The following is an 18,148-nucleotide window of genomic DNA, read 5'->3' as shown; positions in this document are numbered from 1 at the left end:
CATCAGCCTAGGCCTACACAGGGTCAGGATCGTCAATGTCACTGTCCTCCACCTCCACATTTTGTCTCATTGGAAGGTCTTCAGGGGCAGTAACACATGTGTTATCCCTGTGATAACAATGCCTTCTTCTGGGTACCTCCTGAAGGACCCTCCTGAGATCTTCTTGAGGTGGGGTCACTCTTTTCAGAAATATGTCCATGGTGGTTTGCTTGGTTTGTTTCTTTTCTTTATCATAGATTTGCCTGTAAACAGATAATGCACCATGAACATTTCTCTCTGTTAATAAAAACCTTTCGGTGTTGGGGGTCCATGTTTTCAAACTTCTTAAGGAGTTTGCTGAAATTTGCAGAAGCTTCTGCTAAATCCTTCACTATGAGTTTTCTTAGGAGTTCTTTTCCTTCTTTCAAACTTCTTAAGGAGTTTGTTGAAGTCTGCAGAAGCTTCTGCTAACTCCTTCACTATGAGTTTTCCTGGGAGTTCTTTTCCTTCTTTCAAACGTCTTAAGGAGTTCGTCGAAGTCTGCAGAAGCTTCTGCTAACCCCTTCACTGTGAGTTTTCCTGGGAATTCTTTTCCATTTTTCAAACTTCTTAAGGAGTTTGTTGAAGTCTGCAGAAGCTTCTGTCAACCTCTTCACTGTGAGTTTTCCTGGGAGTTCGTTTCCTTCTCCAGCAGCTCCCTTTGCTCTTGCCCCTTCTTCAGCTATGTGTTCCAATCCCAGTTCCAACAACTCCTCATTCCTTTAGGAGCTCCTCAATGCCATCCTCAGCCACACCCAGATTAGAGTTGTTTGCCATCTGAACCACAGCCTTGTTGATTTTTGCAACCTTCTCATCCTTGGCAAATCCTTGAATCATGGACAAACCCCTTGAGTGTCTTCCTCCAGATGCCATTCATACATTCCTCGGTGGCATCACCCCAAACCCAAGCTCAAAGTGCTTGACACAGTCATAGATGTTGTAATCCTTCCAGAATTACATCCATGTCTTCTCAGGGTCTTCCTCAGTTTCAGCAACAGCCTGGGCAAAAGTCCTCCTTAGGTAATAGTCTTAAAAGCTGCTATAATTCCTTGACGCATTGGTTGGATCAAAGAGGTGGTATTTGGAGGGAGAAACACCACTTTGATATTGAGATGAAAATGACAAGAGAAAAAGAAGAAGAAGCATTATCAATAAGCCAAATCTTGAAAGATATATTATTCTCCAAACAGTACTTCTCCATCTCACTGGCAGAGTGATTCAGAAGGGCCTCTTGGAAGAGGAGCTGGGTCATCTGTGCCTTCTTATTGCTCCTGCAGTGCACTGGCTGTGTGTGCTAACTGACAGGCTTGAAGGCCCTGGGGTCCTCATAAAGGGTTTCAGTTTGTAATCTGCAACATTGTTGCCAGGCAAGACTGTTGCTCTGTCCTTAAAAGTCTTCAAACCTGACATTGACTTGGCCTCCTTATGAATGAAAGTTCTTTCAGGCATTCGTTTCCAGAATGGGGAGGTTTCATTCATATTGAAAATTTGCTGTGACAAGTAATTTTCCTCCACAGTCAGCTCATCCAGAGTTTCCAAAAATTCTTCTGCTGCCTTCACAACAGCACCCATAGACTCACCACTGACTTCCACTTTATGTAAGGAGTAAGGATTCTTGAATCATTTGAACTACCCAGAGCAGTAAATTCAACACCACAGTCAGGTCCAGCCTTTGCTTTCAACCTTGCAAACCAACATTGCTTTGGTGGTGATTGTCATGGTGTTGAGAGGGATATGCATCTGTGTTTGGTCTTCAATCTAGGTCATTAGAAGTTTTTCTGCATCTGATAGAGAACTTTCATGAATTTTTGTTACTTTCATTGCTTTCAATGAAGCAGATCCCTTAACACAGAAGTGCCTAACCTTTTTGGCACCAGGGACTGGTTTCATTGAAGACGGTTTTTCTTTCTATTTTTTTTTTTTGAGACAGAGTGTCACTCTGTCGCCCAGGCTGGAGTGCAGTAGTGGATCTTGGCTCACTGCAACCTTCGCCTCCCAGGTTCAAGTAATTCTTGTGCCTCAGACTCCCGAGTAGCTGGGATAACAGGTGTGCACCACTATGTCCAGCTAATTTTTGTATTTTTAATAGAGGAGGAGTTTCACCATGTTGGCCAGGCTGGTCTTGAACTTCTGGCCTCAAGTGATCTGCCCACCTTGGCCTCCCAAAGTGCTGGGATAACAGGTGTGAGCCACGCCGGACCAGAAGACAATTTTTCTATGGACTAAGGTGGGGGTTGAGGGATGGTTTGGGGGTGATTCAAGCACTTTATATTTATTGTGCTGTTTATTTCTATTATGATTACATTGTAATATATGATTAAATAATTATACAACTCACCGTGATTATAATGATATAACTCATGTCATGATGTAGTGCATGACCGTAGTATCAATATAACTTATCACTGTTGGCATTGACCTTGCTCACCTGCCAGAGATAGTGTTGGTCAGGTTTCTCTACTGTAAAGTTACTCTTCTCCCATTTTTGGAAGGAAGTCACTACATGCAGGCCACACTTCAGGAGTGAGGAGTCATGCTCCACCTCTGTGGGCGTGGAGTATCTGTGAGAATTCATTGAACTTCTTCCGCATGGAAGACGTGTCTCTTCTCCTGCTTCTACACTCAGCCCTCTGTATTCTCTGATCCCACATCGTGGATTCAGCCAACCACAGATAAAAAAATATTAGGGAAAGAAACCCAGTAAAAAATCGTACAAACCGGCCAGGCACAGTGGCTCACGCCTGTAATCCCAGCACTTTGGAAGGCCGAGGCTTGTGGATCACCTGAGGTCAGGAGTTTGAGGCCAGCCTGGCCAACATGGTGAAACCCCATCTCTACTAAAAATATAAAATTAGCCAGGCGTGGTGGCGGGTGACTGCAATCCCAGCTACTCAGGAGGCTGAGGCTGGAGAATCACTTGAACCCAGGAGGCAGAGGTTGCAGTGAGCCAAGATGGCACCACTGCACTCCAGCCTGGGTGACAAGAGTGAAACTCCATCTCAAAAAAAAACCCAAAAAACAAAAAACAAAAAACAAAACCAAAACCAAACCAAACCAAACCAAAACAAAAACCAAATAAACAATCAACACAGCAGAACAGCTATTTACCTAGCATTTCTATTGTATTAGGTATTATAAGTAATCTAAATATAATTAGAGTGTACAGGGGGATGTGTGCTGGTTACGTGCAAATACAATACCATTTTATATAAAGGATTTGAACATCCATGGATTTTGGTATATATGGGGGTCCTGGAACCAATTTGCAGTGGATGCGGAAGGAGAACTGCATTTATTTATTCAATCATTAATATCAGTGTAGACTCATGGGTGTTTATTCCATGCTTTGGGTTATGATCCAATCTATTTTATTTTATTACTCAAGTTGTTCCAGCTTTGACTATTGGGATCTCTTTCAGTTGGATCCTGTGACCCTTTGACATATCCCCGCTGATATGGGCTTTTTTTTGGTTTGTTTGTTTTGAGCACTTTCCTACTTTCTGGTACCAGTAGGTGCTCCGGGCTTATCCTGTGTATTTCCTGCCCCAGTCTTAGAATCAGCCATTTCTCCACGAACTTTGGTTTCTTTCATTGGCAACACAGTGAGGCTCCATCTCTACAAAAGATTATGGGCTGGGCGTGGTGGCTTCATGCCTGTAATCCCAGCACTTTGGGAGGCTGAGGTGGGTGGATCACTTGAGCTCAGGAGTTTGAGACCAGCCTGGGCAACATGGTGAAACCCCATCTCTACCAAAAATACAAAAAACAATTAGTTAGGAATGGTGGTGGGCACCTGTAGTCCCAGCTACTAGGGAGGCCGAAGTGGGAGAATCGCTTGAGCCCAGGAGCTGGAGGTTGCAGTGAGCCAAGATCGCGCCACTGCACTCCAGCCTGGGAGACGAAGGAATGAGATCCCATCTGAAAAGAAAAAAAAAAAGCTGGGCATGGTGGCTTTGGCCTGAAAGCGCTGAGATTACAAGTGTGAACCACCATGCCCAGCCAAGACTGCTGAATTTGTGCATGCAATTCTTGTGTGTGTAACCATCAGAATGACATGCCCCTCCCTTTTAAAGTTTTATTTTCTTATAGCAGAGAGCTACGACAGAACCTCCTTTCTATCTTATTCTTGAAGTACCTTTAAGCAGGAATAAGATGATCAATATAAAGCCATGATTGCCAGCTTCTTTATTAATGTGGCTATTTTGTTTTTCATAAAAATTGTCTCAGATTTTTAAAGACTTCTATAATATATAGAATATCATAATATTGCTCTTCTTTCTATTCTTCCTACCAGGATTAGTAGAAAATTTTCTGTGAAAATAAACTTTAGTTTATTTTCCAGAAACTTCTCCCCCACAGAAGCTCTTGAAAATACTTTTTGGTTTTGTTTTGTTCAAGAGACAGCTGAATATAGCTCTTGGAGAGGAGATCCTCTGACGTGAATCGAGTGAGACAGCTTGTAATAACATTAGTAGGTATTTTCTGGGCACAGTGGGGAAGGTGTCCAGAGTATATACCCGTAAAATCCTTTGGGATTTTGTGTTCGGATTTTTTGCAAGTCAAAAACATAAGTCCCTGAAGGTAGTGGTTTTTGTATTTAAGAAAGGCTTTTCTTGTTTTCCTTTTTGTTATGTTAATCACTGTGGAATGACCTTAACACCAGAGGGCAGTATTTTCTAGTAGTTGCCAAAATGTCCTTGTAGTCGGTGTAATTATCTGATAGATTAAAAAAGACATCTTATGTTTTCCCGGGTGTTGGGATATAATGCACATAGCCTGGGACTCACACCGAAGGTCATAATGCATCTAGAATTTTCTAAACCACAGGGATTTTTTTTTCTTTTCTTTTTAAACCATTCTGTTCGGTGGAGTTTAAGCTCCCTGAATTAATTTTCACAATAAGCTGTGCTGTTTCCAGGGGTTGTGTGATTGGCAGGAATGGGTGGCTTTCACACAGCATCATTTGACCCCAGCCCAAGCCCAAAGGAAGTCCTGTCTTATTAAGGAGTAACAGGCAGATTCGTATGTGGCCAGCGGGCTTGAGTTTGGCTTCAAGGATGGTCAGAATTTCTGACTTTCGTTCCAGAAGTATATCTGGGTCTTGCTGAGAAGATAATGGGCTTTTTTAATCCAGAAACTTTCATACAATTTATTTCATACACACTTTTACTTTTTGCAGCTTAAAAACTACAGACAATAGAGAGGACATTTAAATAGCCTGCATTTGGTTACCCATCTCTCTTTGCTTGCTGGTTTCCATTTAATGTAACTGCAGAGTGAATCTTCTAAAATATGTTCTTACTTTTCTGATATCCTTGTTAAAACAGGAAAGCCTATGTGTATTAACCAGGTAGTTTCTATTTTCTCCTTTTAAAAAATGTTTCCCCTGCTTGCTATACATCTAATACATATTCATTGTAGAAAATAAATATGGCAGGCCAGATTCAGTGGCTCACACCTGTAAACCCAGCACTTTGGGAGGCTGAGGTGGGAGCATTGCTTGAGCCCAGGAGTTTGGGACCAGCCTGGGCAACATAGCAAGACCCTGTCTCTACAAAAAATAAAAAAAAATTAGCTGGGCATAGTGGCGCACGCCTGTAGTCCCAGCTCCTCAGGAGGCTAAGGCAGGAGGATTGCTTGAGCCCAGGAATTCGAGGCTGTAGTGAGCTAGGATGGTGCCATCGTATTCTAGCCTGAGCGAGAGCGAGCCTCTGTCTTACAACAACAACAACAACAACAACAACAACAACAACTTGTAATCTCATCTCATAGATAAGATTTTGTTGTACACACTTTTTCCTTGGAAACAGACTATACATGCTATTTTATAATTTGTATTATTCCCATGATAATGTGATGGGAACTTTACTAAAAGGTTCTAAATTCAAGACCAGCCTGGGCAACCTAGTGAGGCCCCATCTCTACAAAAAATGAAAAAAAAAAATTAAAAATGCATGGTGGCTTGCACCTGTAGTCCCAGCTATTCAAGAGGCTGACGTGGGAGATCACTTGAGCCCAGGAGGTCCAGACGGTGGGGAGCAGTGATTGTGCCACTGCACTCCAGCCTGGGGAACAGAGTGTAATTGTATTTTGCCATACTGCACAATATCACTTTCTTTTTTTTTTTTTTTTTATTATACTTTAGGGTTTTAGGGTACATGTGCACAATGTGCAGGTTTGTTACATATGTATCCATGTGCCATGTTGATTTCCTGCACCCATTAACTCGTAATTTAGCATTAGGTGTATCTCCTAATGCTGTCCCTCCCCCCTCCCCCCACCCCACAACAGTCCCCGGAGTGTGATGTTCCCCTTCCTGTGTCCATGAGTTCTCATTGTTCAATTCCCACCTATGAGTGAGAACATGTGGTGTTTGGTTTTTTGTCCTTGCGATAGTTTACTGAGAATGATGTTTTCCAGTTTCATCCATGTCCCTACAAAGGACACGAACTCATCATTTTTTATGGCTGCATAGTATTCCATGGTATATATTGCACAATATCACTTTCAATGGTTGTTTAGTATGTTCGAGTATGAATGTATATAGTTCATTTAATCAGTTTACTCTCTTGTTAACAGTACATGAGTCTGACTATTCACACTCTTGCCTACCATAGGTATTATTATTTTGTCAATCTGCTGCATTCATTCAACACATAGATATTGGTTGCTAACCATGTACTAGGCATATTCTCAGTGCTTGGGATAGATTATTGAAAAAAACAACCCCTGATCTCATGAAACTTATATTTGAGTGGAGGACATGTACATACATGATAAATGTTATAAATAAGTAAATCCTTTAGCATTTTAGAAAGCAAAAAGTGCTATAGTTAAAAAAACAGAGCAAATTAAAGGAGTAGGGAGTGGAGAACATTGTAGTTTTTTAATTTTAAATTTATTATGGAGGTGACATCTCCCTGTGTTGCCCAGGCTGGTCTCTAACTCCTAGGCTCAAGCAATCTTCCTGCCTCAGCCACCCAAAATGCTGGGGTTAACGGTGTGAGATACTACACCTGGCCAAGGATTGCAGTTTTCATTTTTATTTTTATTTTTTGAGAAAGGGTCTTGCTCTGTCACCTAGGCTGGAATGCAGTGGCATGATCTCAGCTCACTGCAACCTTCATCTCCCAGGCTCAAGTGGTTCTCCTGCCTCAGCCTCCTAAGTAGCTGGGACTACAGGCCTGTGACACCCAAGCCCAGATGTATTTTTTTTTGTAGAGACAGGGTTTCACCATGTTGCCCAGGCTGGTCTCGAACTCCTGGGTTCAAGCGATCCTCCTGCCTTGGCCTACCCAAGTGCTGGGGTTACAGGTGTGAGTCCCTGTGCCTGGCCAAGGCTTGCAGCTTTAATTAGAGAAATCAAGGTAAGCCTAATTGAGAAGGGGGCATTGCAAGACTTGAATCAAGTTATTTGAATTTGCAATTTTATTATTACTATAGCTGATATGGTTTGGATCTGCGTCACCACCCAAATCTCATGTCGAATTGTAATCACGAGTGTTTGAGGTGGGGCCTTGGTAGGAGGTGATTGGCTCATGTGGATGGGTTTCCTCTTGGTACCGTCCTCATGATAGTGAGTTCTGGAGAGATCTTGTTGTTTAAAGCGTGTGGCACCTCCCCCACCTCGCTCTTGCTCCTGTTGCCACCATGTGAGATGCCTCCATCCCCCCTTGCCTTCTGCCATGACTGGAAGCTTCCTGAGGCCTCCCCAGAAGCAGAGGCTACTATGCTTCCCATACAGTCTGCAGAACTGTGAGCCAATTAAACCTCTTTTCTTTATAAATTACCCAGTCTCAGGTATTTCTTTGTAACAGTATAAGAATAGACTAATACAATAGCTAAACGTTCTTTCATGTGTTTATTCTTTTTTTTTTTTTTTTGTGATGGAGTCTCTCTCTGTCACCCAGGCTGGAGGGCAGTCGTGTGATTTTGACTCACTGCAACCTCCGCCTCCTGGATTCAAGCAGTTTGCCACCCTCAGCCTCCCGGGTAGCTGGGACTACAGGCATGCACCACCATGCCTGGCTAATTTTTGTATTTTTAGTAGAGATGGGGTTTTGCCTTGTTGGCCAGGCTGGTTTCAAACTCCTGGCCTCAAGTAATCTACCCATCTTGGCCTCCCATAGTGCTGGGATTACAGGCGTGAGCCACCACGCCTGGCCTACATACCTTGATGTAAAAATACTTTATTGGTTCCCAGTTTCTAAGTGCATAGAAGATGGGAGGTCCTCTTTCTGTACCTATTACAGCTGTGGCTTCTGGTCCCAAGCAGCATCTGAAACGGGTAGCAGCTCCACAGCATTTGGTGCTGGATAAATTGACTGGTGTGTTTGCTGCTCGTCCATCCACCGGTCCCCACAAGCTGAGAGAGTGTCTCCCTCATATTTTCCTGAGGAACAGACCTAAGTATGCTCTGACAGGAGACGAAGTAAAGAAGATTTGCATGCAGTGGTTCATTAAGGTAGATGGCAAGGTTCGAACTGATACAACCTACCCTACTGGATTTATGGATGTCATCAGCATTGACAAGATGGGAGAGGATTTCCGTTTGATCTATGGCATCAATTGTCGCTTTGCTGTACATCGTATTACACCTGAGGAAGTCAAGTACAAGTTATGCAAAATGAGAAAAATCTTTGTGTGCACAAAAGGAATCCCTCACCTGGTGATTCATGATGCTCACACCATCCGCCACCCTGATTCCCTCATTAAGGTTAACGACACCATTCTGATTGATTTGGAGACTGGCAAGATCACTGCTTTGAAGTTCAACACTGGTAACCTGTGTTTGGTGACTGGAGGTGCTAACTGGGGAAGAATTGGTGTGATCACCAACAGAGAGAGGCACGCTGGATCTTTTGACATGATTCACGTGAAAGATGCCAACAGCAACAGCTTTTCCATCATGTTTGTTATTGACAAGGGCAACAAACCATGGATTTCTCTTCCCCGAGGAAAGGGTATCCGCTTCACCATTGCTGAAGGGAGAGACAAGAGACTGCAGCCAAACAGAGCAGTGGGTGAAATGGTCTGTGGGTGACATGTTAGATCTTCGTATGCAATTAAAAATAATACAGCATGATTAAAAAATAAGTAAAAATACTTTATTGCTAGAAAATGCTAACGATCTGTCTGAGCCTTCTGCGAGTCATAATCTTGTTGCTGGTGGAGGGTCGTGCCTTGATATGGATGGTTGTTGACTGATCAGGGCAGTTGTTGCAAGGCTGGGGTGACAATTTCTTAAAATAAGACACAAAATTTGCCGCATGGATGGACTCCTTCACAAAATATTTCTCTGTAGCATGCAATGCTGTGTGATAGCATTGCATATAGCACTTCTTTCAAAATTGGAGTTGATCCTCTCAAACCCTACCACCTTTTTATCAACTATGTTTATGGAATATTTAAAATCGTTTGCCGTCATTTCAACAATGTTCATAGCATCTTCACCAGGAGCAGATTCCATCTCAAGAAACCACTTTCTGGTCGGGTGCGGTTGCTCATGCCTGTAATCCTAGCACTTTGTAGCTGGGATTATAGGCACCCACCACCACATCCAGCTAATTTTTGTATTTTTAGTAGAGATGGGTTGGGGGTGGGGGTTTCACCATGTTGGCCAGGCTGGTCTCGAACTCTTGCCCTTAAGTGATCCTCCGCCTCCCAAAATGCTGGGATTACAGGCGTGAGCCACCATGCCCAGCTGGTGATTCATTTTTGCATGTGGTATGACATAGCAAACATTATTTTTCCTGAATTTGTATTATTGTATCAGATTGTATTGACAGCATTTGTTAAGCATTTTATGCCATTACTGCTTACTGGCAGGGTCTTGCTCTGTCACCCAGGGTGGAATGCGGTGGCATGATCATGGCTCACTGCAGCCTCCACTTTCTGGGCTCAAGCAATCCTCCTGCCTCAGCTTCCCAAAGTGTTGGGATTACAGGCATGAGCCACTGTGCCGGGCTTGTTTTTTATTTTTTATTTTTTTTGAGACAGTCTCACTCTGTCTCTCAGGCTGGAGTGCAGTGGTATGATCTCGGCTCACTGCAACCTCCACCTCCTGGGTCCAAGTGATTCTCCTGCCTCAGCTTCCCGTGTAGCTGGGAATACAGGCATGTGCCACCATGCCCAGCTAATTTTTGTATTTTTAGTAGAGACGGGGTTTCACCATGTTGGCCAGGCTGGTCTCGAACTCCTGACCTCAAGTGATCCACCCACCTCGGCCTCCCAAAGTGTTGGGATTACAGGCGTGAGCCACTGCACCTGGCGTTTTTTAGTTTTTAAATTCTGTTCCAGTGATCTGTCTGTTTTGTCTTGTGCCATTGCCACATTGCATTACAATTTCTACCTTTATGATTTTTTAATGTCTGCCAGGTAAAATCGATATTGTCTCGTTTTGCATGGAGCCATTCACCAAACTTGTTGAGTGCTTGCTCTGCACCAGGCTTTGTCCTGGGCACTGAAGGTGTGATGTTGACCTACATGGTCTTTCTCTCTCATAGGTCTTGGAGACACATACAGACACACAGAGAGGTAATTACAACCTGCCTGATCAGCAGTGCAGTGGGGAAGGCCAGAGCACGGTGGGACACATCTACCCACCTTCCTGCCTTTGTGCCCATGCACCCTGCTCCTGTTACTGTAGATGGACTTTCTGGCTCCTGTCTGAGGCTGCCCCCGACCAGGCATCAGATCCTTTCCCCTCTTGCCTTCTCAAGGACCCACTGAAGCAATTCCCTCTTTTCTTTCCTGCACCATGAATCGATATTTCCTTCTCTACTGGAATACTCCCATTAACTTACATGGATGATGAGTGAATTCCTTTCATTGCACCATATTCTCCCATTACCATCCATTTCTCTGCTTTGTTTATGGCCCAAATCCTTGAGTTATCCATCTTCACTGTCTCCAGTTCTTCTCCCATTCCAGTGGGTCGTCACCTCCACCACTCCTCCAATACCTCTCATGTCAAGGTCACCAGTGACCTCCCCGCACCTGTTCAGTTCACTTGCTCGTGGTACTTGACACCCCAACAGCATTGGACACAGCTCATCACTCCCTCCTGGAGAACATTTCTCCACTTGGCTTTTCACGTGCCTCTCTCTTGGGTTTCCTTCGACTTTACTGGTCACTGCTCAGAGTCCTTTGCTGTTTTCTCTTTATTCTCCTCAACTATATTTTATTTATTTATTTTTTTGAGATAGAGTCTCGCTCTGTCACCCAGGCTGGAGGGCAGTGGCATGATATGGGCTCAGTGTGACCTCCGCCTCCTGGATTCAAGTGATCCTCCTGCCTCAACCTCCCAAGTAGCTGGGATTACAGGCATGTGTCACCACGCTCAGCTAATTTTTTTGTATTTTTTAGTAGAGACTGGGTTTCACCATGTTGGTCAGGCTGGTCTCGTATCCTGACCTAAAGTGCTCTGCCCACCCTGACCTCCCAAAGTGTTGGGATTACAAGTGTGAGCCACCATAACCGGCCATATTTCTCCCAATTCTAAATGCTGGAGTACCCCAGGGCTTAGACCTTAGGTCTTTTCTCTGTCTGCACTTACTCCTAGCCTCGAGACTTTAACTATCATTTCTAATGATGGAAATATCTTCTCAAATCATGGAAACTTCAACTTTATATCCCCTGTTCAGACTTCTCCCCTGAGCTCCAGACTTGTCTATCACTTATCTCCTTACATCCCACTTGCATGTTCCACGGTTATCTTATCTCAAACTCAGTATGTCCCACACTGTACTCCTGAGGCAACCACATTGCTCTTTCCATACCTCTTTATAACTCTGTACATGGCAACTGCATTCTTTAAGCTGCTCAGGTCAAAAACTTCAAAGCAGCTGGGTGTGGCGGCTCACATCTGCAACTCCAGTACTTTGGGAGGCCGAGGTGAGAGGATTGCTTGAGCCTAGGAGTTCGAAATCAGCCTGGGCAGCACAGTGAAGTTCTGTCTCTACAAAAAATACAAAAAGTAAAAATTAGCCCAGGCGTGGTGGCACACGCCTGTAGTCTCAGCTACTTGGGAGGTTAAGGTGGGAGGACTGCCTGAGCCAGGGTGGTTGAGGCTGCAATGAGCCATGATTATGCCATTGCACTGCAGCCTGGAAGAAAGAGCAAGACTGTCTCAAAAAACAAACAAGCAAACAAACAAAAAATTCGAAGCTATTTGCGACTCTTCTCTTTACCACACAGCTCACATAGACTTCATTAACAGACTCTGGACTCTCCCAGAACCTGACCGAGGTTCACCACTTCCGTCTTGCCATCCTTTTCAAGCTGCCATGATTCCTCACTTGGATTTTCATAATGGCCTCCTGATGGCTCTCTCTGCCTCTGTCCTCACTCCCCTTAGTTGTCTAAGAGTAATGCTTTTAGAACGTAAATCACATCATGTCACATTTCTGCTCAAAACTCAATGGTGCCTCTTTTGCCAATGGTGCCTCTTTGTTGTAAGGACCCAGTCCAAGTCCTTACAACAGCCTACAAGGCTGCGCTTGATTCTGCATCCCCCAGTTTACTTCTCTAACTGTCTCTGCCACCATTTCTACCCTAGCCTTATTGGACTCCAGACACATTGGCCTCCTTGCTCTTCTCTGAAGGCCAAGCACGTGACCCTTTCAGGACATATCCTCATGGCTCATCTTGTCACCTCCTTTTGGATTTTGTGCAAATGACAGTGAAACTTTTTTTGATCATCTATTGATAATTTTAACATCATCCCATCCACTTCCCATCTTTAATTAATTACTTAATTAGTTTCTTTATTTATTTGTAGAGACAGGATTTCTCCATATTGCCCAGGCTGGTCTCCAGCTCCTGAGCTCAAGCCATCTACCTGCCTTGGCCTCTCAAAGTGCTGGGATTACAGGAGTGAGCCACCTGCCCGGCTTTTATTTATTTTTTATCTAACTCATTACCAGCTTCTAACTCAATACCAGCTAACATACTCTATTTTTTATTTTTTTAAAACGTATTTGTTTATTTGTTTATTTCCCACTAGCCTGCAAGTTTCTGAGGGCAGAGATTTCATCTGTTAAATTCCAGGTTGTTTATACAGCTCCTAGAGCCATGCCTGGTGTATAACACATGCTCAGTAAATATTTGTTGAATGAGTGATGTCCTTGAATATTGAAATTGATATGTCTGAAGTTTCTACAATTTCTTAAATGAGTTTATTTCTAAGGAGATAATCGTCTTTATCTTAAGTCATTGAATTTTTTACTCTGACAATTTTTGGGTTTGCCTTTCTAGAGGAGTTATGTGGGTGTCTGTTTCAAAGATTTTAGGTCAAGGTGAGAGAAAAAGAGACTAGTTTGAATTTGTTGGAGGTTTATTTTTTCAGACAGTTACGGTTGCACTTGTAAAGCGGAAAGAGAGCTCACCCAGAAGTGGCCAAAGACAGGGAACTTCCCTGTGGTGCTGAAGGGTTCCCCTTACCCTTTTGTTATTATTATGGAAGTGGTAGTGGCAGGAGTAGCCACGGTGAGGTAGATAATAATTGCAAGCATTTATGGAATGCTTCATTGAGTGCCAAGCCCTGTGAGAGGGCTTGACATGCACTTTCTCATTTATTTATTTATTTATTTATTTTTTGAGACAGGGTCTCGCTCTGTAGCCCAGGCTGGAGTGCAGTGGCATGATCCTGGCTCACTGCAAGCCCTGCCTCCCGGGTTCACACCATTCTCCTGCCTCAGCCTCCCTAGTAGCTGGGAGTACAGGTGCCCACCACCACACCCATCTAATTTTTTGTATTTTTAGTAGAGACAGGGTTTCACCGTGCTAGCCAGGATGGTCTCGATCTCCTGACCTTGTGATCCACCCGCCTTGGCCTCCCAAAGTGCTGGGATTACAGGCGTGAGCCACCACGCCCGGCCAGCACTTTCTCATTTAAACCTTATAAACCAGGTACTATTATCATTATAATTCTAAATTTATAATTCTAATTTAGGTCTACCATAGATGGTAGACCTAAAGCTTTTTTTCTTTTTCTGGGACAGGGTCTCACTATGTTGCCCAGGCTGGTCTCAAACTCCTGGGCTTGGCCGGGCGTGGTGTTTCACGCTTGTAATCCCAGCACTTTGGGAGGCTGAGGCGGGCGGATCACAAGGTCAGGAGATCAAGACCATGGTGAAACCCCGTCTCTACTAAAAATACAAAAAAGTTAGCCGGGCGTGGTGGCGGGCGCCTGTAGTCCCAGCTACTCGGAGAGGCTGAGGCAGGAGAATGGCGTGAACCCGGGAGGCGGAGCTTGCAGTGAGCCGAGATTGCACCACTGCACTCCAGCCTGGGCTGCAGAGCGAGACTCTGTCTCAAAAAAAAAGAAAAAACAACTCCTGGACTTAAGCAATCTGCCTGCCTTGACCTCCCAAAGTGCTGGGATTACAGACATGAGCCACTGCACCCAGCCTGACCTGAAGCTTAAATAAAGGTAATGCACAGCCAGCCCCCCACAATGATCCCCACCTCCTGGTATTCACATACTCATGTAGTCCCCTCCCATCTCATACCAGGGTTAACCTGTGGGACCAATAACATACAGCAGAAGTGAGGCTGTCCTTCTTCTGAGATTAGGCATAAAAGACTGGCTTCCTTCTTGAGCACTGTCTTGTCTTGCGTGTTCTCTCTCTTTCTCTCCCTCAGATCACTTGTCCTGTGGAATGTCAGCTGCCATATTGAGAGGATACTCAAGCAGCCCATGGAGAGACCCATGGGATAAGAAACAGAGACCTCTGCCTAACAGCCAGTGAGGCATTGAGACCTGCTGTATTAGTTTGTTCTCATGCTGCTAATAAAGACATATGCAAGAGTGGGTAATTTATGAAGGAAAAAAGTTTAATTGACTCACAGTTTCACATGGCTGGGGAGGCCTCACAATCATGGCAGAAGGCAAAGGGGAAGCAAGGCATGTCTTACATGGCAGCAGGCAAGAGAGAGCTTGTGCAGGGGAACTCCTGTTTATAAAACCATCAGATCTCATGTGACTTATTCACCACCATGAGAACAGCATGGAAAAGACCCACCTCCATGATTCAATTACCTCCCACTGGGTACCTCCCACAACACGTGGAGATTATGGCAGCTACAATTCAAGATGAGATTTTGGTGGGGACACAGCCAAACCCTATCACCTGCTAACTACCCATGCATGAGCTTGGAAGTGGATTTTTTAACCCCATTTGAGACTTCAGATGGTGGTAGCCCTGGCTGGCACCTTGACTACAACCTTCTGAGAGACTCTGAGCCTAAGCCACCCAACTAAGCTGCTCCAGGATTCCTGATCCTTAGACATTGTAGGAGATGATAAATGATAAATTATTTAAGCTACTAGGTTTTGGCATAGTGTGTTATGCATCAGCAGATAACCAATATAGGTAACTTGCTCAAGATCATGCTGTTGATAAGTGGTAGAACTAAAATTTGAACATGGGTTTGTCTGACTTCAGACCACTGGGCTCCATTGCCATGGTGACAGCCACAGTATAGACTCTGCTCACCCCTGGCCTGTTGCGAACTGCCACTGAGTTGTGGGGCTTGCCATGGCCTGCAGGACTGAGACTGGGGCTGAGAACCGACCCCATGACTTCTAGGACATCTTTCTTTCATTCTCAATGTGGGAAAATTTAACCTATTTTACATTCCCTGAGTTATCTCCATAAACATTTGTGGTGAGTTATCACCATAACCATTTGTGGAAAGCAAATTTAAGATGTGGGTTGTGACTTCTAACTGGAACTAGATATCTAGACTTCGTTTTTGGACCATGGGTCAGCAAACAGTAAATAATTTTGGCTTCATGGGTGAAATATGTTTTTAAAAAAATGCTGCCTCGACACAGTTTTGAGGCCTTGGCTAGAGGCTGGTCACATCCCCTTCTGAGGCAGCTGGTTAAGTCATACTTCTTGGCTGGGCACCGTGTAATCTTGGCACTTTGGGAGGCTGATGCAGGCAGATTGCTTGAGCCTAGGAGGTCAACACCAGCCTGGGCAACATGGCAAAACCCTGTCTCTATAAAAAATACAAGGAAATTAGCTGGATGTGATGGTTCATGCCTGTAGTCCCAACTACTTGGGAGGCTGAGGTGAGAGGACCACCTGACTCTGGAAGGTTGAGGTTACAGGGAGCCAAGATTGTGCCACTGCGTTCCAGCCTCAGTGACAGAAGGAGATCCTGTCACACATAAACAAAGTCTACACCCCAAACTGCCTCACCTCTCATGCTTTAGGCCACTATGCACCTGCCCTAATTGCCCAGAGCCAGATATCTGATATCTGATAGGGACAGCTCCTAAGCCCCAGAGCTTGCTGAAATCACACAAATTGGCCGATCCTAAACCTGCTTGTCTGCTTAACCCTTTCCTTCCCTGCTGCCTTCTCTGGTGCTTGCTTCCTTGGGGTGACCCTGCAGGGCATTGCTGTGTTCTCAACCCAGGAAACTGTCAGTAACAAAACAGTAAGACTCAATGCTTTCGAAAGTTTCTCCTGAGATCTGCATAAGGCCTCCTGTCCCTCAACATCCCTCACCACTCACTGTGGGGAGAACAGTGGGCCATATGGCTTCGGTCACAGCTACTCAACTCTGTCATTGTAGGACCCAAACAGCCATAAACAATACAGAAATGTGTTCTGAAGGAAACTGGAATATTTCACCCCAAAAATATACTTCTTTGGCATATTTTGAGATAATTATTCAGAGAAACCGCAGACAAGAATAGCCCTGAAAAGCTGTCTTTGGTGGAGGAGATTTGCATCTGTAGAGAACATCTACATTAGTGAAATAAGCAGCCAGGCTTTCTCTGAGCACCCTCTTCTCCAGATCTAGGAAAGATGAGCTCACAGGAAAAAGAGACTGAGAGCCTAACACCTTTAAAGATTTGCCAGAGAAACTTTGCCACAGTCCACTTCTATTCTTTCTGAGAGCTGCTACCTGTGACGCTTCATCTGCATGACAAGACCACTTTGACAAGTTTTCCTTCCTTCCTTTTCCCATAACCTGTGTGCTACCTCTTCTGGAAGCCCCAAGCCCCTTATTCTTTCTGTAGCCTCAGGATAGTGTAAAAACTCCACTCAACTGTGGCTCACTCCTGTAATCCCAGCACTTTGGGAGGTCAAGGCAGGTGGATCGCTTGAGCTCAGGAGTTCAAGACCAGCCTTGGCAACATGGCAAAACTCCATCTCTGCAACAACAACAACAACAATTAACCAGGCATGGTGGCACATACCTGTAGTCCCAGCTACTCTAGAGGCTGAGGTGGGAGGAGGGTTGCTGGAGTCCAGGAGAGTGAAGCTGCAGTGAGCCTAGATGGCACCACTACACTCCAGCCTGGGGAATAGAGTGAGATCCTGTCTAAAAATAATAATAATAATAATAATAATCACTCATTGGGCTCTTCTTTGAGTTTTCATATTTTCTGGGACATCCCTGCGTAAGTGTGCATGTAATAAATTTGTTATACTTTTCTATTGTTAACCTGCCTTTTGTTATAGGGGATTACCCCCTTTCTGCCCCTACACTTTCAATACTATTTTATTTACAAAAATAGGTGGTAGAACAGATTTGACACTCGGGCTATAGTTTACTCATACTTGTTTTAGAATCTTCTGATAGATTTTCTGATTCGTGGGTAATATTAAAGAAAGCTTAATCAATATATTAGTTAATGAGTACATCTTTTCAAGCTGTCACTTAGTTGACACTGAAGGAGCCTTGCGAAAGCTTTAAGGGCGCTTTGTCATACTCCGTGAACTGTTTCAGCCCTGGAGCCTGTCTGTGTGGCCTTCCATAGTGTTATACTTCATATGATTTTAGAGTGACAGTAATGGGAATGGAACTGCCAGATGGAAGGCTGAATGCATGTCAGAGGCTAGGCCAGGTGCATTTTATTCATTCTCACTCCTCATTTTCCTAAGGACAAGTGTATCTCCTCATTTTAGAGATGGTGAAACTGAGGCTTAAAGAAGCCCAAGATAACACATCTCGTAAGTGGTGGAGGCTACAGTCAATCTTGGTAGTTTAACATAAAAGATCACGTTCCTATCCACGTTATGAAATCACATTTCTGTGATGCCCGTATTTCCTTTAGAGCTTGTTAAAGTCATCCTTTAAAAATGTCTATTGGCATCAATGG

The 18,148-nt window shown here is 44.2% G+C and overlaps 1 protein-coding gene across 1 annotated transcript in view; it reads left to right on the top strand.

Moving 5' to 3' along the window:
• Positions 1–9,061, top strand: part of LOC116479557 (small ribosomal subunit protein eS4-like) — a 37,856-nt gene extending 28,795 nt beyond the window's left edge. Inside the window, exon 3 of the mRNA XM_032762171.2 lies at positions 8,271–9,061. Coding sequence (XP_032618062.2) covers positions 8,271–9,061 — 791 coding nt within the window. The remainder of the gene's footprint in view (positions 1–8,270) is intronic.
• The last annotated feature ends 9,087 nt before the right edge of the window (positions 9,062–18,148 follow it).

This window comes from Hylobates moloch, unplaced genomic scaffold (genome assembly GCF_009828535.3).
Source record: "Hylobates moloch isolate HMO894 unplaced genomic scaffold, HMol_V3 SCAFFOLD_12, whole genome shotgun sequence".
NCBI classification, from domain to species: domain Eukaryota; kingdom Metazoa; phylum Chordata; class Mammalia; order Primates; family Hylobatidae; genus Hylobates; species Hylobates moloch.
Note: the sequence above shows the minus strand (reverse complement) of the source record. Positions and strands in the feature narration are given on the sequence as shown.